The sequence below is a fragment of the Sinohyriopsis cumingii genome, chromosome 2, assembly GCF_028554795.1.
Source record: "Sinohyriopsis cumingii isolate HCF-2022 chromosome 2, ASM2855479v2, whole genome shotgun sequence".
Lineage (NCBI taxonomy): Eukaryota > Metazoa > Mollusca > Bivalvia > Unionida > Unionidae > Sinohyriopsis > Sinohyriopsis cumingii.
Genome location: NC_142962.1, coordinates 21,774,834 through 21,800,259, shown reverse-complemented (window position 1 = coordinate 21,800,259; position 25,426 = coordinate 21,774,834). Strand labels below are relative to the sequence as shown.

At 35.3% G+C, this 25,426-nt stretch overlaps 1 protein-coding gene across 2 annotated transcripts in view; it reads right to left on the bottom strand.

The window, feature by feature from the left end:
* Positions 1 to 25,426, bottom strand: part of LOC149804449 (adenylate cyclase type 10-like) — a 175,717-nt gene that overhangs the window by 31,388 nt on the left and 118,903 nt on the right. Inside the window, exons 23-26 of one of the 2 annotated variants that reach the window (XM_089940570.1) lie at positions 20,890 to 21,006; positions 9,019 to 9,176; positions 7,920 to 8,067; positions 4,021 to 4,112 (exon numbers count right to left, since the gene is read on the bottom strand). In XM_089940570.1, the coding sequence (XP_089796696.1) occupies positions 4,021 to 4,112; positions 7,920 to 8,067; positions 9,019 to 9,176; positions 20,890 to 21,006 (515 nt within the window). The remainder of the gene's footprint in view (positions 1 to 4,020; positions 4,113 to 7,919; positions 8,068 to 9,018; positions 9,177 to 20,889; positions 21,007 to 25,426) is intronic. The other variant, XM_089940579.1, reaches the window with a different exon arrangement.

Sequence of the window (25,426 nt, the reverse complement as noted above, 5' to 3'; positions counted from 1 at the left end):
GAGTGTCCAAAGAAGACCTCTTGTGGCCACACTTTCCCATAGACTGTGTTGACATTATTACTTAATACAGTAAATAAATTAAAATATTTATTATGTCACATATAACTAACCTTGTTTGTATGTACCACATACAGAGTACACTCCTGTGTTTTATACAACTATTTTTGAATAATTGAATTATACATACATATATACATACATACATACATACATACACACAATAGCAATGTGAGAAAATTCAATGCATTCAGTCAAATATCTAGTATAGATACTGTATACAACATGGTTCCTGCAGTGTCAATCTAAACTGAGGAACATGTAGCATCTAGTGAACAAGCAGTCATTATTTCTTGCATGCAATTACTTACCAGTACCTAGATATAAAATGATTTAGTAAGTGTATCCAAACCCTGCTGGTCTACACAAAGTAACCTCAAGTCCCTGAAGGAACCAAAACTGGAGAGAAAAGGTTGCCACATAAAGATTTGGAAGAAACAAATGTATCATGTAATACCATTAGAGATAAATTATTGTAGAGGCCTGGCTGCAATTGCAGTTAACCCTTTACCTCATACAAGCGTCTTTGGACGCCTCTACTCCATTCACATGGAAGCGCCTTTTGACGCCTTTACAAGATTCGCGGGGAAGCACCGTTCGACGCCTGCTGTAAACATCAGCCATTTTGAGCTAGTTTTCGTAGCGCCACCTTCGGGGAAAACCCACCTATTAGATACTACATTCATTTCTGCGAATGACAATTACGTCAGATCACGTAATCGCTATTCATGCACTGGTCGATATCTGCTATTTAAAGTAACTGGGTCGTAATCTCCACTCTCCAAAATGGCAGCCGCGGATTTCATTCAGTACGTACGATGTTTTCACGATTAGAATAACAACCACGAAAGATTCAATAAATTATGTAAAGTCTCTAATATTGATGTAGGCAGCAATTAGTTTCTATAAATTATCAAATTCAGATGACTTTGTGATGTAGACAAACACGAAAACCTTGTAAATTCCGAGTATCGGAAATGGCAGCTACGGTTGGTCCTCGTGACTGACTGACATGACGGTGAATGAATTCTCTCTCGATTTTGAAGCACATAAAAAAATTATTCTGTGAAAAATAATTACACAGCTATAACAATCGGACTTTACTCTTAAATTTTTCCACATATAATATATGTGTACCAAAAATGTAAAATGGTTAAAATTGATGTTAAACGTAACATACACTACATTGCTTAACAAATCACAGGCATGCTTATGGGTATGCGGTCTGCTAGGTAACAGGTGTTCTATTTATAGCGTGCTGCACTTTGTCACTATGATCTATGAGGTAAAGGGTTAAAAAACACTGCTACAGGCAAATTTTCTCCAGTGAATTTGACATACATCTGATGACATCAACAACCTTGAAAAAATGAACTACTTGTGTTTGTTTTGCACATGACATACCAAGGACAAGGCAAGTTGCACAAGGAATTGTGTCATACTGACAATATGTCACTCTAAGGGAAGATGTATTCATATCAAACTGTGGGTTTTTTGGCACAAAAAAGAAAGCTAAACAATAACTATGGGTAACCTATTGCTGCTATTAAAAGATTTAATTACTGACCAAGGCATATCTTTCAGTTCTTTAAGGAATATTTGTGAATCAAATTGTTTCATTATTCAATACTTTGTGGTGATGGGGTTTACTTTTTTTACTTAATTTTTGTGTACAGCATATAGGATATCATCACTTATGGAACAATGGGGAACTGCAACTTCAATAATACAGCATTGTTAACATTGTTAGTACAGATGTGATCAATTAATGTTTCAGATACCTCTGTTATTCTAGAGGGTACATGAACTAGCTGTTATAATTCAGAGAATTCATGATTTTAATCCATCTTTGATTGGTATCATAAAGAAAAGTGTAATTAAAATCACTTACTAAAACGACTTCTTCGTTTTCTGTATACAGAGTTTCGGCTTATTTGAAATATATTATACCTAGCATACAGTCTTTGGTGGTCTATAGACAGCCTAATACAAATGGCTTTTGGACATTTTGTCTCATTTCTAGCCAGATTATTGTATACCCAATTCCTCAAGATCATATTGTTGTTTGAAAGGAATGCCATCTTAATGTAAACAAGAAGTCCAACACCCTTTTGGAAGAGTCTGTTTTTTCTTTGAAAACTGTAGTTCTGTATAACTTTCTTCCTTCAAAATACTCTGTTGATTGAAGATGTTATGAAAATAATCATTTCAAAGTTTCTCTTTATTTTGTATCTTCATCCATTTTTGATATACCATCAGTATCATTTGTCCAATACAGGAAGGATTTTATGCCAGGATATATTGTGCCAAAGATAGTTAAATTCACTGGAGTGGGTTTTGAGAAAAAGTTGATTAAAGGTTTTATCTATTATTTTAAATAGTAGCCATATTTGATGGAAGATCCTTATCATCAGCACAAAACTGAAAGACCTTTTGTCTGGATGCTTTGTCTAGCTTGGTTAAAGTTTTTTAGGTAGTTTTTGAGAAGACATCTCTTGGAAGATTGTTGTGTTGCCTCTTACCTCATCCAAACATGAATTAAGTGACAGTTGAACTGGATATGATTAAATTTTCAAAATAAAATTTGATCATCACTGGTTAATGACTGACATTAAGTAATTAGGAGTTGTGAATATCCCCCATAGATAATGATACAGGATATTCTCCAACTCCAAACTGACAATGTTCCTCTAAGTTTAACAAATTCCCATATTTTGATCATTCTAGCAGGACACAGGTACATATAGTGTCCCCCTGACAACTCAACTGAGGTGTAACATTGGTAATGGAAGAAATACAGATTTGAGTACAATATATTACTTTTGGAAACTACTATGATTTTTACTCATCTTTCTTATTGCTATGGCCACAGTTTTGAGGTAAGACATCAATATTCATGTTTTCTGAACAACAAAATACAACTAAATTATGCCTCTCAGTCTTTTTTAAATCCCTCATTGGTGTCCCTTCACAAAAAATTAAGCTACACATGCAAGAAAAAAATGGAAAGAAAACAAACAAAACAATTTATTTGATTCTCTGTATTCTTAAAGTACAACACTGCTCAAAATAAAACAGATGCAGCAAGCAATTGCATTTTAATTTCCTGGCTTGAAGTGGTTCTCTAACTTCAGGAGGATACAATACAATACTAACTAAATACCAATGCCATGTTATTTTAAATTTTAAACAGTGAAACCTTGCTCTACAATGTGATTTGAATATTTGGTTGTATATTACAGATACACAAACTGTTAAAATGTCTCCATGCAGCACACCTGAACTCATTTAAATTTTTGTGTGAAGCTGCAAGATTAAGTATATGTTCTGCAATTTCCAATAAACCAGCCCATTCTTGATGCTCAATTTCTAAGTTAAATGTCTATAAAGGTGCAAACTCCTTCGATAAGGTTGGAAAGTGTTGGACCTGGTCCCCTGTCTTAAAATTCTATTTGACTCCAAATTATACTTGACAATGTTCTGACCAATCAAACTGATGCATTAGCTGTTTTGAAAAAAAGTCTTTGTACACTTGGAGCAACATTTATCACTCCAGTTTTACAATGTGGAGTCTGGCCCAATCTAATCACCCTCTGCCTTTGCCTTTGCATGCAAGAAAGAAATGAAGATGTTCCAAATGTGGCCTAAACCATCAACATTTAGAGTAATACATTTTACTCCAGGCTGGAAATCTTACTTCGAATTGCTCAGAATATTTACAAGAACTGGATTTAACTAGTTTTATGATGGAGGACCAGAGACAGCTGATTGGTTATTATAAAAACCAGGAACAAATGATAGGTTAATACAAGAAGTCATAAACAGCTGATTGGTTAGTACCAGCAGCATGGGATAGGTGACTGGTTAGTACAAACTGCCAAGGACAGTCAATAGGATGGCTCCTGGTTCATATTATAATTTGATTTTAAAAAACAGTAGCAAGTTGACTTAAATAATACTAACTTTCCTAACAATTCAACCTCAAGAAGCCCACTGTCTGAAATATTTCCTCTTTCCCTGAAACATTCAATCAATGCCACATATGCTGTGATGAACTGAAACACAAAGATACAAAAATATCATTAAAGAAATTCTTGTTAAAATATTAATGATGTATTTTTCTTGCAATGTAGACACTGAGAAATTATCTGAAAAGCATGTAGTCATTCAGGTCTATACATTTTTTGAAACATACTCTCTATTCCATAAAGCACAATCTGGATTTAGAAAGTACCACTCGTGCCAAACAGAACTTACCAAATTAATTGATCTTTGGCTGAAGGAAACGGATAATGGACATATGACTGGGATTGTTTTCCCTGACTTCAAGAAAGCAATTGATCTTGTTGATCATGAAATTCTGCTGCAAAATTTGAACTGTTACAGGTTTCGACAATCCTTCTTTAAACTGGTTTAGATCATACCTAAACAAAAGGTCTCAACAAGTAAGCATTGGCAATATTAGCTCTCAAACTCGCACAATTCATTCAGGGGTCCCTCAAGGCTCAGTTTTAGGCCCTCTCCTCTTCCTTATCTATATCAATGATCTACCATTAAATAATGATTCCACAAATACAGATTTGTTTGCAGATGATGCAACCTTGTATACATCTAGTTCTGATAATGAAGTTATCCAAATGAGATTAAACTCAGACCTTATTAGAGTACAAAACTGGGCACAACAAAATAGGATGATAATTAATGAAGGTAAAACAAAATGTAGGATTTTGGGGATATCACAAAAACTACACAAGTCAGGGAACCCAAAACTATCTCTTGCAATAAATAATCATCCATTAGAAAATGTCAAACATGAAAAGCTTGTAGGCGTGACCGTAGATAATAATTTATTATGGGAAGACCATATTGATAAGCTTTGTAAAACACTGTCCTCCAAAATTGCACTACTCAGCAGAATCAAGAAATATTTACCTATGGAAACTCAAAATCTATACTACAAGTCATATATTCTTCCAACAACGGATTATTGTTCAAATGTATGGGGAAACTGCTAAATCTGAGCTTGACAGGATTTATAAACTTCAGAAACGAGTAGCATGCATAATTTTAGATGCATCTATTGATCATCCCTCAAAAGCATTATTTACAGAACTCAAATGGTTCACAATATATGGTAGGATAGATTTTCACAAGGCAGTTCTTTTATATACATGTCTATATGGAACTGCATTAGAGTATCTTCAGGACTTATTCAGGCCTTTTTCAACACAATACCAGTTGAGATCCATATCACATGGAAACCTTCTACCACCAAAACCAAGAACAGAACAATTTAAAAAGAGCTTCCAATACTCTAGTACAGTTAATCTGCTGAAAATATTAGAGTATTTAAGAAGAGATATCATGAGCATGTATGTGCTTCTAATAGATAATGGAATTTAGCATTTTAATATTAAACATGTTAAAATAAACAGTAATTATTGCTATCTTCATATAATGTGCATTGTTATACTCTCCTTAGAGGGCCTCAAGGGAGAATAGTCCTTGACTAATGACTCACCCTCTATAAATAAAGCATTATTATTATTATTATTATTATTGATAAATGCAGACCTGATTGGCTGAATAATTAATATATATATCATTACATCTATAAAAAATATTTTGTTAAAGACACACTAAATTGCCGACTGATTGATGTTAACAAATATTTTCTCAAAGAAAATGGTTGTTGAAGAAAAAAACCCACACGATACCTAATTATGTGATGATATTGTCTCACTACTGCAGTGAACATCATATTAAATCTTCATGAAGTCACCAGCAGAAGTCCATGTGATCTAATTGTTTTTACTGCAGTACATAGTATTACATATGAAAATATGCATTAAGTTTCATGACTACATAAATAGATATCAAAACAAGAATCACACTGAAAATGGTTAATAATATCAATATCTTAACAAATGTGTGAAAAATAGTTCATAATCGCCTAATTTGAGTATCATAGAGTAATTCTTTTTCTCAAGATGAATGTAGCATGGAATTACATGCAGTAGAAAATAATTTGCTGAACTAAATGCAACAAGAGATCTTAGCAGACCTGAGATCACTCACCTGCTGGCATCCACATAAAAAAAATATCTTGCATTTGGTCAAGAAATCTTGGTTATCATGAAGCTTTCTGATGATAAAAAGTCTATCTATCTATCATTCATGTTATATAGTGGGATACAGCTATTATTGTGTGTCTGTCCAAAATCCATTGGTATGTCTGTTTGCCATTAACCTTTTCATTTCCATAACAACCTCATGGCACTGAAGATATCTCTTTGAAACTTAATACTGATATTGGACTATTGATCATGATGTGCATTTTGCTATTCACCACTTTTCAGTTTAAATATTTTGCTGTTCACAACTGTTCAGTTTCAAAAATAAAATCTGTCAATTTTTCTGTCTATCTATCAATATATTATTCACACTTTCCATTCAAGGGTAAAATTACAAAACTATTTAAGCTATCTCTATGAAACTTGGTACAGATATTAGAAGTTCAGATGTGTCTTCAACTTCTTACAATACTTCACTTTCAAGATTTTTAACATTTTCATCCATTCATCTGTCCAACACTCACACTTTCATTATGTAGCATAACATTAAAATGTTCAAGATATATCTAAAAGATTGGTGCTCCAGATTCCTTTCACTATTCACATCTTCAGTCTCAATATCTTATGTCTTTTTGTCTGTACATCATCCATTAACACTTTCAACCAAACTTTGCACACATATCAGCTTGTAAACAAGTTGCATAAAGGTGCCTTTGATACTTAGAATTTTCCACATGCAATATTTGTTCATGTTGCCATTGGAAACAAAATGTCGCATAGGTATGTAGTATATAAGCTGAGTGTTGTGCCACAGAGTAGTTGTAGTAGCATGTACAAATTGAGAGTACTGAATCACATGATACTTTCAGCTGGAGTATTTACATCAGCAGGTTACCAGCTGAATAATGACATCTTGCAATAACTCTCATTTAGTAATTACAGCCATTTTTGGGGAATAATTTGCATCACTTAAAACACCTTATGACCAGATATTTTCTGTGAAATCTGGCAATCTTCAATAGAGCTGGTTTTGAGATTTTTCTGTTTTTAGCAACAAAGGCCTTATTGAATAGTGGATCAGCATCATCAGTACAAAAGTCTTCATGCAAGATTTTCTCCATTGAGTTGAATGCAATTGGTTCAGTGTTTTATGAGAAGTTGAAAAGGTAATTCCTAATGGACAATGGATGAGAGACCATGCACAATAGATGTAGGACCATACTACAAGCTTACTTGACCTTGTGTTCTGGTAAGCTAAAAACTCAACAAGGATTAAACTAACAGGAACAACACTGAAAACACCATCATGAATGTGATATATATGTAAGACAAAATGATAAGATTCTAAAAGATATGCAGAAAAATGTTTGTATAGTTTCATGAAATCTCATTCTGATGGGAAAGCCAAAATATTTCACATCTATCCAGCCTCAGAAACAAGATAGTTGATGTGCAAATGAAACTGACAAATATACAACAACAGTCAATATTGAAGAACTCGAACAAAATAGATTTTTCCTTAAGAATATGATAATGATAAAAATGCATTATTACTATATTGAGGCAAAGAACGTGCCTCCTTCCCATGAAGTAGTATTGCACACTAAAGTTTAGTATCAACACATGTATTACAAAGAGTGTTACAGTATTAACAGGTAAAGCATGATAAGACAGACCAATGGATGGATGGATGGATGGATGCAGAACAAGGTGAATTACTATCCCAATACTACCAACTTTCTAAATCAGGAATATAATTCAAACAAATTGGAAAGCTGATGGTTCTACCTGATGCAGATGAACAGCCTGTCCAGTCAACAATGTGAACTGCTGAAGAGCATGGATAAACTTGACATCTTTCTGATCCTTATCCATGGAGTAAAGGTCACTTAAACAGTATCCTTGTTCCAGCATACGCATGGAGGACACAATCTTCCTGTTATGAAACAAAAAATATTATCTACAAAGGTGATAGGAACAAACAATTCAATCCATATAACTTCAATTCCTTACAAGACTGGCAGTTCTAGTTGGTTGGACATTTTTGTAGGTATGTGATAGGTAACATAATACTTAGTAATTGATGATGATGTGAGAATGACAATCATACAGAATTCATTGTGTGCAAACATTTGCCAGAGTGTTCTTGAATAACTTGGACCTTGAAGACAAAAACTCATATTTTGTTCTCCAGATGATGTTTGCACAAAGTTAAATGTGTACCATCCCTGTCATGTAAAAAATATATTTCCAGAAGAGTAATTTATAAATTATTTATAAAAAATACATATATAATAATTTTTAACAAATCTGTCTTTGAGAAAGCAGTGGTATTTTGCAGTATTGCTTTGAACATTTTTTTATGCACAGCTAAACATATAATGATAACTGGTTAGAGACAATATTTGGCCCCTTTCCCAAAGTATATTTTCAAACAAACCACATTATTTACAAACACCTAAATAAAATGGGGAATTTCGATCTCAATAATCTCATTAATAATAAAATATAGCCTGAATAAGATGTCACTCTACTGTTTACATTTTATTTCATTATGACAGCATGATGCTAAGTGTACATGTATCGTTTCCAAAAACTCGGGTCTCTGCCTTCAAAACAGTTACTGATCAGACACAACTGCTACAATGGTCTGGAATCACCAAAAAAGATACTAAAATGAATGAGGTATGCCTAATAATGACCTAATACAGTGATAAATAATCAGACTACTGACCTGTCCAAGTCAACTATGTCATGCATGGGAAGCCATATTTTCTACTTCTCCATAGGAAATTTGCCTACCATCACATACTGTCATCATGACTGTCATTGTCAAAATTACATCCAAGAATCAGACTACAGACAATATTTTAATCTGTGGCCATACCTGTCCATTTGGATCTTCCAGGTCAGAATGAATTCCAGACGTAACTTTATCAAGTGCATACGCATCTTGTGTGGCGTCTTTGGTTGCTTCAGACCAAGCATTCTGGCTGCATCGGTGATCAATGTGTAGCCATTTGGGTCACCTATGAGGTATCTGGCCTAGGAAGATTTTCCCCCAAAAATGAATAGAATAGTGAAATGAAAGTTGACTAAGATATCGAAGGATATAAAGACACAAACTCCTCTCATCACAAAAGATCCCCCATTACCATGTGACGCCTATGAAACTGATGAAGGTGGAATACAATAAATAGATTTGTGTTTATAAAACAAATATGCCTCCAATGCAGATAAAAAAGTCTATAAAGTTAAAAATATTAAAATTTATTTTACAATGGCATAAAAATCTAGACATATTTCTAAAAATGCATAGATGAAGATAAAAACTATAAATTAGGTATTACAAACCCTGCTTCAAAACTAAACTAAATGTGAAGTTTGTTTTAAAATATGAGTAGGGTATTTTGTGAACACTGAAAAATGTATGTTTATGGTATTAGACCAAGTGTTAATCACCAGGGTGTTAACCATGTCATTGAGAACGCACAAAACAATTTCATGACCATGATTCAGGGTGCATGTTTATATGGCTCTGTTTGAGTGAGTGTTCTCACAATTATCAAGAATCTCATTTCAAATGTGCACAGAACATCCAACATTCCCAACAGCACAGTGTTTACTGGTCAAATGCATGATCATAAAACAAGAACTGTCCTTCTGGCTGGCATGGTCAGCCAACAGTTTTGGACTAAATGTTAAAAATTAAATTGTTTTTCACATTACGAACTTTCTTGATAAATTTTGAGCTACTTTGCTAGCTCAAAATATGCAGATACTCTTTCTAGAACTTTGCATATGCATACAAACTTGCATACCAAATTTTAAACGATTTTAACTTAACCATGCCTACAAATTGTCCTAAAAAAGTCCAAAAAGATTATAAATATATATACAATGGAATAACTAGAGTAACAGCATAAAATCTAATTAGGTATACCTGCCAAATTTCATTTGTTGATATTAAATGCTTTTTGATTAATCAGGTGAACAAGGCTGGAAATGTACATAAGTACTGTAGTTTGCTGCTTTAAAATCTTCACTGCAAGCATGCGTCATATTATTTGAATCTTCACTTCAAAGCCTAAATATTAGCACTAGTCATATTTGAATCTTCACTTCAACGGCTAAATCTTATCACCAGTCCTATTATTTGAATCTTCATTTTATGGCCTAAGTCTTATCACCAGTCCTATTTTTGAACTTCATTTCATGGCCTAAATCTTGTCACCAGTCCTATTATTTGAATCTTCACTTCATGGCCTAGATCTTGTCACCAGTCATATTTTACATTGGGTTAGAATTTTAAAGAAAAGAATTTCCTTGGCTTTCCTCACTGGTTATACTGACTATTTAAAAAAGACCTTGTATATCTTAGGTATAGTTCAAAGAACCTTTAATTCCTTTTATTTTGGTGTATGATTGATGGGTGTAATATGGGTTATAGAGAATACAGCTTGGCCTTACTTCAGATGTGCACCTTTCAAAAAAAGTGCAAAGGTCCACTTGGTCATTTCGCTTCCTGAACTTCAGAGGTAAATTGTATAAAAAAGAGCTGATAACTTTTTTTACATTTTATATATTTGGTAATTCATTCATTACACTTTCAGAAGCTGGCATTGTCAAGTCTTGCAAAATTCATTTTCCCTATTTTAATAGCTGCTATGGATAGTGTACTTTATACTAATTCGGGGTGATTTTTGGAGGACAAGGGAACAGTCATTTTAGTTAGCAGTTTGCTTAGATCATGTACAATGTCCAAAAGTACAACATCCAAAGAAATATCAGCCGCATTACATTAAAGTGGCTTAGAGATATGCCAACATTCTCTCCACTACTATGCATGTTTTAAAGGCAAATAACTTCACCTTACTTACGTCACTCTCCCAAAAGTTGTTGTTGTTCTAGGGTTTTAACGCCATTTTTCAGCACAAGATAGGCTATACATGGCGGCCAGTATAACTGGTGGAGGAAGAACCCTGGAAAACCCAGGGAAGAACCACCGACCCACGAGAAGCTACTGGCAGGCTTTCCCATGTACCCACACTAGCCGAGCCTTGGACTCGAACACAAGCAGACAGAGGTGAGATGGCAGTGATCCGGAACGGTGAGCGCTTTAGACCACTCGGTCACTCGGGGCCCCCTCTCCCAAAAGTACATAATAACTGGTGAGCACCCCCTCACCAGTCATATTATTTGAATCTTCATTTCTAGGCCTAAATCTTATCACCAGTCATACTATTTGAATCTTCATTTCATGGCCTAAATGTTAGCACCAGTCACATTATCTGAACCTTCATTTCAAGACCTAAATGTTAGCACTGGTCATATTATTTGCTGCTTTAAAATCTTCATTTCAAGGCCTAAATGATAGCACTAGTCATATTATTTGAATCTTCATTTCAAGGCCTAAATGTTAGCACTGGTCATATTATCTGAATCTTCATTTCAAGGCCTAAAACTCAGCACTAGTCATATTATCTGAATCTTCATTTCAAGGCCTAGATGTTAGCACTAGTCATATTATTTGAATCTTCATTTCAAGGCCTCACTGTTAGCACTAGTCATATTATTTGCTGCTTCAAAATCTTCATTTCAATGCCTAAATGTTAGCACTAGTCATATTATTTGAATCTTCACTTCAAGGCCTCAGTGTTAGCACTAGTCATATTATTTGCTGCTTCAAAATCTTCATTTCAAGGCCTAAATGTTAGCACTAGTCATTTTATTTGAATCTTCATTTCAAGGCCTAAATCTTATCACTAGTCATTTTATCTGAATCTTCATTTCAAAGCCGAAATGTTAGCACTAGTCATATTATCTGAATCTTCATTTAAATGCCTCATTGTTAGCACTAATCATATTATTTGCTGCTTTAAAATCTTCATTTCAAGGCCTAAATGTTAGCACTAGTCATATTATTTGCTCAAATTCATAAAAAAATATAAAAAAACAGGAGTACCTCAAAGAGACTGATGCAATAATGACAAAAAAAGAATTTCCAGTAATCTAAGAAAAGATGTTTCTTTGTTTAAACTCCTGAGTGTTGAATCCAGTGAGCTCTGATATTCTTCAGCAATAACAAGATTTCCAAGAAGGATGCCAAGGTAGCCATACTGCCTGGAAAGATTAGTACCAATTACAATTTTGAACCAATCAGACATCATATGGAATTTACTGGTGAAAACCAAAATGACCATCCAAAAGGAGTAGAGACAAGACAGTTTATAACATGACCATAGTAGCAGCGATAATGGATTTAAGATCAGCATCGTCTTCAACTAGGACCAACTAGTTATCATAAAAAGTCTCTTGGTGAAAACCACATACTGATATAATCACCCATTCAACAGGGGAAGCAATATCAATATTTCTAACAAGGTGGCCATATTCATACCTGCAATAAGACATGACATGCTATAAAATACAATTTTTTACTCCCAAAACCCCTGACACAGTCATGTTTTTCAAAACATGACTTTCGGTAATCTTCAACAACAAAAAAACCAAACTAACAAATTTCTTTTTACAAGCACCACTTCAATATATGCCCATAACATGTAGTATGTATAAATGGCAAACAGTCCTGTTTTAAGCTCATGTAAAACTATCCTTGGGGCAGGTAGTAAGGCAAATTGTCATAGAAACAAATTAAAAGGCAAGGAGGTCAGGTAAAAACAACCACCATTTCATGTATTACATAAATGGCAAACAGATACAGTACTGACAGTGCTAATGTTATGGTCATCAGGAACAACTCAGTTCTGACCAGGATTTGCTCAGAGAATCCAGCAGGGAAGTTTGAAGTGCTATCCAGTCTCCAGTGAGTGCAAAGATGAAAACTAACCAATGTACCTTCAATCCCTGAAGTAATGAGAGCAGCAAAGACTGCATCTAATGCATCATATATTTTGCCATCCAGTGGATTTTAAAGACAGAAACTTGGCGAATATATATTACATGTTAGTGTGGTTGTAATTATATGCATGTCTGCACATGTGTGTATGGTGTTGTTAATTGACAATGCTAAATCAAACAACTTTTTATCTTTGCAGGTGTATTAAATGCTTTAACTCATTCGGCCCCAGAGGTTTTTGTCGTTTTTGCCTGAAATGTGTGTAGGAACAACATTTGGGGGGCTATTTCTGAATACACCGTAATACAGCGGTTTTCAACAGATTATCCATGAGAATAATGCCTAGTTGTATTAGAAACAGCAATTTCCATTGGTTATTTTGCTTGCGCATGAGCAGAAGGGTAAAAGTTGGGGTTCTTTTTTTTTTTTTGCTTAATAGACCCATCATTTTCGTATGAACACCGCAATTTATTCCAAATGCCCACCTTATCCTAGTTTTTGCAAAGGTTCACCTGTCTGTGTGCAGTTAAGACCAGTATGCCTTAGATCTGAGGCCAAAAGGTCTAAAATCCGGACACAAAATCGCATTCTGATCTTGAGCGAATTTTGGGTGAAAAAAAAACGGGTCCAAAAAATGAGCTTTTTCTCTCTGTATTTTGTAGTGCAACTAGAACTTCCAGATTATTTGACATCATTTTAGAGCTATATCTATCTGCTTTTTTTAAATACCACCCATGTTGATCTATCTTAAATGGCCTTGATGCTGCAGGGCTTTGAAGTAGGGTACAGCCTCATCACGCCTACAGACGGGATCGGGGCCGAATCGGTTAAAGAAAACAGACAAGTTATTTTCTTCTATTCAGATCTGAATTTCAAATCATTTTCTGCAGGTGTTATGAAAAGATAGCTCATTCTCAATTGGACAAATCGATCTGTTGGTCACATGCACTGACACCCTTGGGACCTCAGAACACACTTTTTGAGTCTCAAAATCCCACCAGCACTGTCTGGGAATATGGCAGGGGTGCATATTGACTGTGAGAACATCATTATTTATATTGTGTACTTGATTGTTGTCATTACTGAATGTTGTACCTACCTGATCTTTGTCATGATTTAAGTAAACAAAATGCTTAGAAAGCAAGAGTTCAAGGTCAGTCATGTTTGCAATAACAATAGGCCAAGTAATTTTCCATTAGGATGATTTTTTTATTTCACAAATACTAAGTTGTGACATAGGTCAAGTGAAATATGTACATATAGGGTTGATAAACAAATTAATCATTCCTGTATCATGTTAGTCTTTGGGAATCTATGATGAATTTTTAGTTGTTTTCAAATTTAATTATAGAATAATTATTTATTTAAATTATTCCTTGGAATTACATTAATTTTTTGTCTAAAATACTATTTTTGGATTATTGAGGACTACTTCAAAGACATTCTGGATCATATCATTATGATACATCAAGACATTCACGATGATTGGAATTCTATTCTTTACTCTTGTGATCGTGACATTTTTGGATTTTTCTGGATTTAATTCACAATACTTCAAGTTCTTCTTAAATTTTCACTTCATAACTCAGAGAAATGAACTATTTGTTGAGTTTACTAAACTTGTTAGTTTCACTGCTTTCTGTTACATAGTTTAGGATCTAGAGTACTAACACATTACTGAATTTACCAGTTGAGAGGGTGATGGCCTCAAAAATAATTTGGAATAAGAAAAACGTTTTTCTCTTATTGTAGAAGTGTTTATTTTTTGAAAGCTGGTAGATTGTTCTGTCACATGTTGTTCTGTCACAGCTGGATCTAGTGAGTAATTGCCTTTGCTTTGGTGTGTCAAAGATTTAAGGAAAAAGAAGGATGAAATGACAGACCAAAATTGTCAGAGGGCAGGTTGCCTGGCATCATCCAAGGAATAGTGATTCGGCTGGCCCAAGATACAACAATAGCCCTTATCTTGTGATCTTAATCCTGTGCAGGACAGATAAGCCCTTTTAATAGTAAGGACAATCAACCCTGAAATGGTAGCCAGCAAAATATCATAGGGACCCTTGAGAGGGAGAAACAAAAAAGATTCTGACCTTCACTTATCCTTGTCAATAAAACCAGATAAAATTTTAATGAGCAAACTGGACACAGGGGCCTATCACGATCAACTCTAGCACAGATATGACTGAGACTGGGAATTACAGTAGGAACAAGGGATACTCAAGGTGGCTGATTCTAAGCCAGAAACAGGGGTTGTCAAAGAAGAGAAACGAAACCATAGTCACCACTGAACCATAAACAAACCATTTCTACTGAAAAAGCATGGACATCACTCATGCTCCTTGCTGATGCTAAGGAGAACATGAAAACTTAGAAAGGAATCTTCACTCAAACCTTCATGAAAAGTTACAGCTAGGCATTAAAGAGTGACATACTGGTCTCTAAAGCTCAAAACACTGATGAGATCATAAAGATAAGGATTCATGGCAGAACCCCTAGAGAACTTGAGAGTTAGAAAGGGTAGCCTTATAGCCCTTAATGGTACAGACAGAACATTCTGCTTCCTCAAAAAGGAAGAGAACAAAGTCTGCAGCTATAATTAGTGAAGATCAAAGCATTTCATACTGTACCAATTACATAGAATTCTCCACTCTTCCCATAAGAGGACGTTCCCAACATCCAAACAAACAGAAGGGGTATGCGTACCTTCTTGATGCCTGAGGTATGCTACTGAAATCTCCCTAGGAGGAATATATCCACAGCTATGTTCAGAGTTCCAAGGAGAGAAGGGTAAAGAAAAGCTGACAGTGAAGTCAAGGCCATATTATTACTATGTGGGACAGAATGTAAGTAAGGATAAGATCAGATGTCTCTAGGTTGGCAATCAGACCCAGACAAGTCAACATGAATCAAAAGAGGGCTAGGTTATTCAAAATACTAGAAGCGCACTATAAAAAAGTGCTTGATGAAAACCAAAATAATCCCAAAGCTATCTGGAAAGTGTTTACAGGGTTTGGTGCAGGCAAATGCAAGAGTAAAGCTGAAATTTTATCCCTCAATCATGAGGGCATTTACGATGATAATCCAGCTGACATCTCAAATATTTTTAACAACATTTTTGTTCAAATTGCTGAAAAACTTAAAGAACCCAGAATTTCATCTGATCATCTGGAACTCAAACATTTTTGTGCTAAAAAGCTACCAAACAATATAAAGTTTAAAATTCCTGAAATAAGTCCCGAATTTGTGTTGAAATATATTCAAAAAATGGATGGTTGTAAAGCTACTGGACTTGATATGATTGGACCAAGGCTACTAAAGGTAGCTGCACCTGCAATTGTAGAGAGTAAAGCTTTCATTTGCAATGAAAGTATTAGGTCTAATAAATTTCCACGAACATGGAAAACTGCCAAGGTTATACCATTGCATAAAGCAGGAACAAAAGATGATGCAAATAACTACAGACCCATCTCTATCCTTCCTTGTCTCTCAAATTACTAGAAAAACATGTACATGATTCTTTTCTCAACTATTTAAACACTTATGATCTTATTCATGATAATCAGTCTGGCTTTTGCCAGAATCACTCATGTGAAACTGCACTTGTATCTTTGATTGATAAATGGCTGAAAGCATTAGATCAAGGAGAAATGGTAGGCACTATTATGGTTGATTTTCATGAAGCTTTTGATCTTGCAGACCATGAAATTTTGCTTGAAAAACTAAAAATCTATCAATGCAGTGAAAACTCCCTAAACTGGTTTACTTCTTACTTAACCGATAGAGTGCAAAAAGTATCTTTAAATGGTCAACTTTCTGAAAGTAAAAATATTAATTGTAGAGTACCACAAGGTTTTATCCTTAAGCCTCTGTTATTCATACTATTTATCAACGATTTACCTCTTAAGATTGGAACTTCAATTTCTTCCACTGACCTCTATGCAGATGATACTACACTGTCTGAGATCGGTAAAACCAAAACAGTACTTGAAAATAACTTACAAGATGCTCTCAACAGACTTCAAGTATGGTGCAAGGAAAACAGTATGATCATAAATACAGAAAAAACGAAAGCCCTACTAGTTACAACACAACAAAAACGAGCAAGTCTAGATAGCGACAAACTCCAGGTTCTATTTGACAATGTGAGCCTCAATATGACCTCTCAAGATAGAATTCTTGGTGTATTCGTGGATAACAATCTTACTTGGTCTATTCACATTAAACATTTTTCAAAAAAGGTTAACTCTTATCTTTGGCTACTGAGGAAAATCAAACCATACATTCCTCTTCAGTATAGGGTCATCTTTTATAAAAGTTATATTCAGCCATATCTGGACTACTGTAATGTAATTTGGGGTAATACCTCTAATTCAAACATAACAACACTTTTAAGACTCCAAAAGAGGGCTTGCCATTTAATTTTAGATCAAAGTATAGACAATTTTCAGGATGCAATGAATAATATAAGGGTTTTAACAATACATGAAAGAATATTTCTTGGAAAGACCAAATAAATGTATAAAGTATCCAGAAAAGACATTCCTGTCTATCTAAGCAATATCTTTCACCAAAGAGATGCTGATGGCACTCCAAATTTAAGGTCCATAAGAAGAAAAAATTACATTATACCAAGGCCAAAGAAGGAATTGTTTAAAAAAAAATTTCAATATACTGGTCCACTGGTATGGAACAACACTCCCAGTGACATAAGGCAGGCTCCTAGCATTTCATCTTTTCACAATCAATGTCTTAAATGGATGAAATCTTTAGAAAACTGAACAGTTCTAGTACAAAAATATCACCTGCTTTTCTGTAATTTTTCATCATTTTCATAGCTGAATTTTTCAATGCAGGATTATATTTTATGTTTTATATATGTTTATGTTTTCACTGATGCCTGTGAATGTGTTCCAGGCTTGATAGTTTGAATTTTAAAATTACTTAATTATTTAGTGTGAAGCCAGACTCTTCACATCATGTTGTATATACTGTATATATTGTACATAACAGATAGAAGGCCTCAAGGTAGATTAGTTCTGTAACTAATTGAGTTACCTTCTCTAAATGAATAAAGTCTTTATGGGGCTCCCTGAACACATCAAGTAAGCAACTATTATCCTCATCATGCTAGTAAAGGTAATGGTGACAGAGGCAAGGCAGCACAAAGGAGCCTAAAACTAAAATAACTTCTGGCTGAGACAAAATCAGATATTTCCTGCCAGGCAGGAAGATGGAGATGTAAAGGTATGCATCATAATGATCTACTGAAACCACCCAGTTTGTAGGACCTTATGATGTTCTTAAGGTCATAATCTCCATTTTGAAGTGCTCTTTCCAGTGGAACCTGTTTAAGGCAGAAAGGTCAATAATGAGTTGAAACTTTCTGCCTTTCTTCAACAAAAAAATGATCCAGGAATTGAAACCCATACTTTGATCATTTACCAACATCTTGCCTGCACTCTCCTCCCCTAGTTGAACTAGTCTGGACTGGTGAAAAGAAATGTGGGTCCGTGATAGGGGAAACGTTTCTTGAAAATGAAGTCAATAACAATCCTCTGAAGTGGAAAGGATCTATTGGGATGCTGGGAAGAAAAAGATGACACAAGGAAAGGGTGTGGCTCCCTAAGGCTCCTTCCGTGTGGGGGTGGAGGGAGTCAAAGGACTTCCTGTCAAGGCTTCAATAACCACCTGATCTAGTGAAGGTTGGGCAGAAAGACTTTTGAACTTGGACTGCTTGTGTGGCAGTTGAAATTGCTGTTTAAAAACTTCGGAGAAGGTTTCATCTATTGATCACAAGGAAGTTGTACCTGTTAGTTCATTTTTAATAAATTAGAGTCATGGTCAAGAACCAGTGTTGCTATTTCCTTAACAAGTTTTTGTTGTGGTGCAACAAGACTTTGAACATTTCAAAGGCAGCATCTCCACTGAAGTCAAGACACATACTCCAACAAGTGTTGAAGATCTGCTGACAACACTGATTCCTTCTTCAAAAGACTGAAGGATGCTGACAAAAATTCATCAGTAGGATAGTCTTGTGTAATATGGGTTCGAACCTTGAGTTAGGAGACAAGTCCAAAAGGAGGTGATTAGTGGGCAGACTTAAGAGATAAAGCAGGGGAATGAAACTGATTAAAAGAGAAGGAAGCCAGCAGCTAAACCATAACATAATGACAAACCACATTTCTTTGCTGTCTGTTGTCCCCAGACAAAGTTCTGCACTAGCTTCTTAACCGTCAATGACTGTGAGCAGAAAAACATTTCAACAAGAGAATCTTAGTGTCCATATCCCCCAAAAGCTTGTGGAACAGGTTTGGGGAAGGGAGGCGTTAAACCTTTTTTACCACTTATCAATAATCCATTCGCTCCAGGGACATGTTGAAATGGAGCTTTGGTCATCCCATAACAGCTCATGAGGGAGTAATGGTACCAACCTCACTATCTTTCCTACATCACAAATGGAATCAATGCTCCTTCTCAGTGATTTTGAAGATGAGTGGCAGCCTGCTTCCTATTTATTAGACAAGGCTAGTCCATGTCCTGCTGTGTCCAACATACATCAAAACTAACACCGAGGGACCCATGATGTGATGTGGGAAAAAATAGATTCACTACCAGGTAGTAGGGATCCTCAAAGCCTGTAGGGATTAAACAAAAATATAGCAAAGAAGGGATATCAGACTGATCCTCTATCCCAGACAGGTGCTCAAAACCCAACTCATTATCCCCCATAGGGATTGAGCTATAACCTAGAGAAAGGGGGAATATTGACCTAATTCAGACCATCAATCAAAACCCAGTTTCTGATTACTGATAGAAAGTTGCCCACTGCCCATTGATCAGAACTGGTTATGCATGTGTGCTCACAGAATAGTCAACGGAAAAGAGGAAGATATTTGATATCTTGGCTATGACTGAGGAATCAGGCGGGGATCATGTTCCCCTATCACTAACTGGAGAAGTGAATATTTAGTTTGGAATGGTGAATTTGTGCACAAGGAAAGGAAAGCAATGCAGTAGTGCATTACAGCTGTTCAATTCTCTATTAGTGTAGCTGGAGATTTTACAATTTCTTTTTACATCAGGGTTATTCTGCACCCATTTAAATCCAGCTTGCGAATTAGAAAAAGGTTTTAAAAATGGCAAAAATGTTGTTTGTTATATCCTGGCCCTGTTCTGATAAAAAAATTGACCTATGCCGACACTGTAATTGTAGCAAAACTTTTCTTTTGCTACACAAATATGTGAAGAAAATTAGACAAGCTTTTAAACATTGATTCGCATTTTGCTTTCTAAAACTTGTGTGTTCTCTCTAAGAGTATAGTTTAACATTCAAGCCCTTTGGTAATCACACCAAGATAGATACCTGCAGCATCTGCTAAATACTAAAGGCTTAAATACAACTTATTAAGCCAAACTAAGCAATACCAAATTCTTCTTTAAAAACACGATCTAACATTCAAATGTGATTTTTTTTTTTATAAAGAAATTGAACCATGCATAAAATATTAAAAAAGAACCATCAGGAAGGTAGCTCTCTGCATACAAATTATGCATCAGTAGTTTCATTCACAGAAATATTCACCAGGAAAAATAATTTGCATGAAACGTGGAAACCCCAGATATACAGTTTATGAACTAAGAACTTGATCTCAAATGTCATGATGTTTTTGCGGTGTTGCAGTCGCAGTTCATGTTCACCATATTTGAAAATTTCTGAATACATGGGACAGTCACGAAAAATGTCTTTCTACCCCAATAGTACAAAACTGTTTCTACTGAATCTTCTTTCTACCCCAATAGTGCAAAACTGTATTCTCACTAAATGTAGCACTGATCAAAAGGTTTTGATGCTAAATATTAGACTTTATATATTTTTAATGCAGAATTCATTGATCCTACTTTTCCCCTAAGCCGGAGTAGCTTTGCTTGATAGACTTCAATCTCCTTGTCCGGTTCCTCCTGAGTTTCTGTCCTCAGTGCTATCAGCTTCTCTGCCTCTTGTAACATTAAAAGCGCCTGTCAAAAAGCAAGAACTTATAATATGCTTTGACTGTGTGCCTTGACACATAACATAGGTAAGTGAACAACATTTTCCCATAGATGACCTTTTCAAGAGGTATACAACATCAATGAGGGTGATGTGTCTTTTCATTATGACATCATCTAACTTTTAATATTATGACGCCAACCAATGTTTTACATCATGACATCATCCAATTGTTTACATCATGACATCATTCAACATGTTCATTAGGAATTCAACTGATTGTTACATTATGACATCATCCAACATTTTACATTATGCCTTTACATAACTCACCAGAATTATTCATGTGCACCATGAGTGAAAATACAAATGAATTTGAATTGAAACAAAAAATAGTATAATAAGCTAGTAAAATATTCTTTTTATGTGATATCTGAGACTGTTAAGTAATGCCAATCATTAAATAAAAATATATAACAAACAATTCATTGTATCTATACTGCCTGATATCTTAGTTATTAATAGCATAGCCAACTTGCATGTGCATTGGCTACATGTCAAAACAACTCATCTGACCTACATATCAGCATACGTACAATCACACACACACACAAATATATATGTGTGTGTGTGTGTGTGTGTGTGTGTGTGTGTGTGATTTATTTTTGTGATGTCCACTAATGCAGGTGTGTACACATACACAGACACACACTTCTACCTGCATTAGTGGACATCACAGTATAAATGCAACCTATTCCTAAAGGACATAATTGTACAAGTTTTATTTTAATGTTAGATACAAATAATAATAATAAGAGACATAATTGTGTGGTCTCTTGGAACAGTCAGATTTTAATATATTTAATGTCTCCTGTGTGTCTGGCATAGTAAGATTTTAATGTATTTAATGTCACATGTGTGTCTGGCATAGTCAGATTTTAATGTATTTCATGTCTTCTGTGTGTCTGGCATAGTCAGATTTTAATGTATTTAATGTCTCCTGTGTGTCTGGCATAGTCAGATTTTAATGTATTTAATGTCTCCTGTGTGTCTGGCATAGTCAGATTTTAATGTATTTAATGTCTCCTGTGTGTCTGGCATAGTCAGATTTTAATGTATTTCATGTCTCCTTTGTGTCTGGCATAGTCAGATTTTAATGTATTTAATGCCCAATCACAAGACACATGGTGACATAACAGCAAAAAAGATCACATAATAATGCCATGTAATAATGCAAAATCTTGGCAGCTATATAATATTCATCAAAATTATACAATATGACACAGGCATTCTTGAGTATTCAAACATCATATTAGTGGGTAATTCAACAATATTTTATTAATTGGTAAATGGTCATATAGGAGCAAGAATTATGTAGTTTGCTAAATGAACCTGGTACAAGGACCATTTAAAAAAATGCATGCAAATGAATAAGTTTAACTTCCTTCAATAGAAGAAAGTTTGGACTATTATCCCCAAAATATTTTTGAGGAACAGACATTTTTATATACTGTGTTAAGAATAGCCTTTCAGAAAGTTATGGTCAGTAAAAGTTGCTTGTTTTCATCACTCATAATATTCTTTGCTTTTATTAGGTATCATTCAATCAAAAACGAAAATTATATTTTACCAAGTAAATTATTTGAAATTTTGTTTCCTTACAACTATGATGTTGCTTTCATATTAATGCCATTTTTCAGCACAAGATTGACTATATACAGTGGCCAGTATAAATGGTGGAGGAAGAACCTGGGAAAACCCTGATAAGAACCACCTACACACTGTAAACTACTGGCAGCTTTTTCACATACCCCCATCGGCTGAGCCCGAGACCTGAACTCATACAGACAGAGCTGATATGGCAGTGACTGGTAAAGGTAAGGGCTTTTGAAATCTGACAGTGAACATTCTGACATAAATGTAAATTTACCAGGCAAATATGGAGAGTAACCGAGTTTCATCTATCTCAAATAGGATTAGAGTAAAAAAAAAAAAAAATGGAAAAAGTGAAGTTTCATGAGTAGTCCTGACCTTGAAGATAAAACTTTGTGACATACAATATGCCATCAAAAAGAGAATTATATATGCACCATGGTTCATTCCTGAACCTGAAACAACTCTTAATCTAAATGCCACCATAAAATATACACCAGTGATCTTGACCTTGAGGACTGGCTGTAAATGTGGAAAGCAACATACCTTCAAGTGACAATATAAAGGGATTCAAAATTTCAATAATTTATCTTGAACAACTCATAAGTTATAGAGGCAATAGAAAAATACTACTTAGAGCAAAAGTATCAGCCAGCGACCTTAACCAATGAGATAGGATTTCCAATGAGTTCATCAATTAAACTCAAATGGACTTTATGTTACAGAATGGAAAGGAAAAGAATGAAGGGAAAATTAATACACTATCCCATGACCTTGATCCCTTGCAGATAGGACCCACAATATGATTTTCAACACATCTGATAATGAACACGCATAAACTGGAAGGTGGAAGGCCCCACAACCCATAAGGGTTCTTGCATATAATTGGGATGGGGGGGGGGGGGCACTGAAGTCCATGTCCTGTGCATGGATTGCAAATCCTGCACCGTGGGATGGTGGACAGGGGAAAGGGGAAGCTCAGTCCTGGCTCTGTCCTCTTATCATGAGACCAAAGTAATGATCCATGACCTTGAGTTTGAAATTAAAACCCCTAATAAGGCACATGACACACCATCTGATGATGACATGCATACCAATTTATACCAAATTTCATACCTTAATGTCAAACAGCCCCAAGGTCATAGAGTGGAATGGAAAATGAGAGGCAAAGTTTAAAATGTAGTCTTCCAGGGGCAAAACTAATTTTAATTATGCAATACTTACCTGTCACTATTGCTTAGCTAATCTATTTTCATTCTGAAAATACACTGTCCATTTGATGTGATTACATCCTCCCAAAGAGTAGAGAAAAGTCAGTATGACCTTTTGACTTTTGCAAACTACTCTAATGCATGGTCATGTGCAGAAGGTAGATATACTCAGTTGTCATAGTACTGCATAATTAAAATTAGTTTTACTCTCCACAAAACTACATTATAATAGCAGCAATTACTTATCCTGTCACCATTTCTTAGTCAGTATGATGGGTAGGCCAATGTCAAACTGATCAAAAACAGAAATTAAATGTACTTACCATAGAGGGAGAGGTTCATTTATCGAAGGTACATGTCTCTCTGAGTAACAAACTGTGCCATAACAATGGGATGCAGAGAAAAAAATACATGCACTCTGTTGTGCTAATGTGGGGATGTAGAAGGAGGAAAAGGAAGTACTGGAGTGCCAAAAGGCTGCCTTCATGATAAACCCCAGGATTAAAGAAGGCCCATGAGGTAGAAATGGCTTGAACCTCATGGGCTTTAAGTTTCTTAAAGGAGAGGTCTCAATTGGTGAGGGACTCATAGGCTCTTTTGAATGTCATGACAATCTAGTGGTAGATAGTGGCAGCCAAAATGTCTACAGACTCCTTAAGAGGAAGAAAGAGACGTTTCTTACCCTTTCTTTTTGGTTCGGAGGCATTAAGATAGAAGTGGAGAGCATGCACAAGGCACAAGAATCTATCTTGATCTTCCCCTATGCAGATTTTACAGAGACTGGGAATCTCTAAGAGCAAGGCAGCTATTGAAGGTAACTTTTTTTTTTCAAGAATACCCGCTTGGCAGAGAATGGAAACAGAGTCCTAATTCTCATTAAACTTGCTAAGGCAAGAGTCAGAAGGAACACCATTTTGAGTGTGAGATCCAAAAAGGAAGCTTCCCTCAGTGGCTTTTAAGAGACATTACTTAATGACCATAAAAAACAAGATTCCATCTGGGCATACTAGAAAGTGGGAGTCAGGTCTCTGAAGCAAAAAATACTTTACAAGATTGCCAGGATGCAAATCTGAACTAATATCTTAACCCTGAGAGAATTTATGTGTGTTGGAGATGGCAGCTTGATAGCCTTTGATAGTGGGTACTGAACATTTTTGGTCTCAAACAAGGGAGAAAAGGAAATCAGCAACAGAAGTTACGAAGGGACAGATAGGATCAACATGTTTCCTACTGCACCAATCACAGAAGATTCTCCACCTGGCATCATAGACTTAAGAATGTAGAAGCTCTCCAGGCTTGAATGATGCAACTGGCAACTTGGCCAGAAAATCTGTTCTGGACGAGAGATTGTTGAAATGAGCTAGGCATGAAGGTGGATAATGTCTGGGTTGTTGTTTAGAGAATCTTAGTGAGGATTTCACCTTGTGAGAAGGAAGAACTGAAGTGGACACATATGGAGACATCATAAATGAACTAAATTGGTAGTGGTGTTCAAGGTTCTAAGTGGGGAAAGATAAAGGCGAGCGGATAACACAGTTTTCATTCGTTGAGTCTCTAGGAAATCAAGGATTTTATCTACATAAAC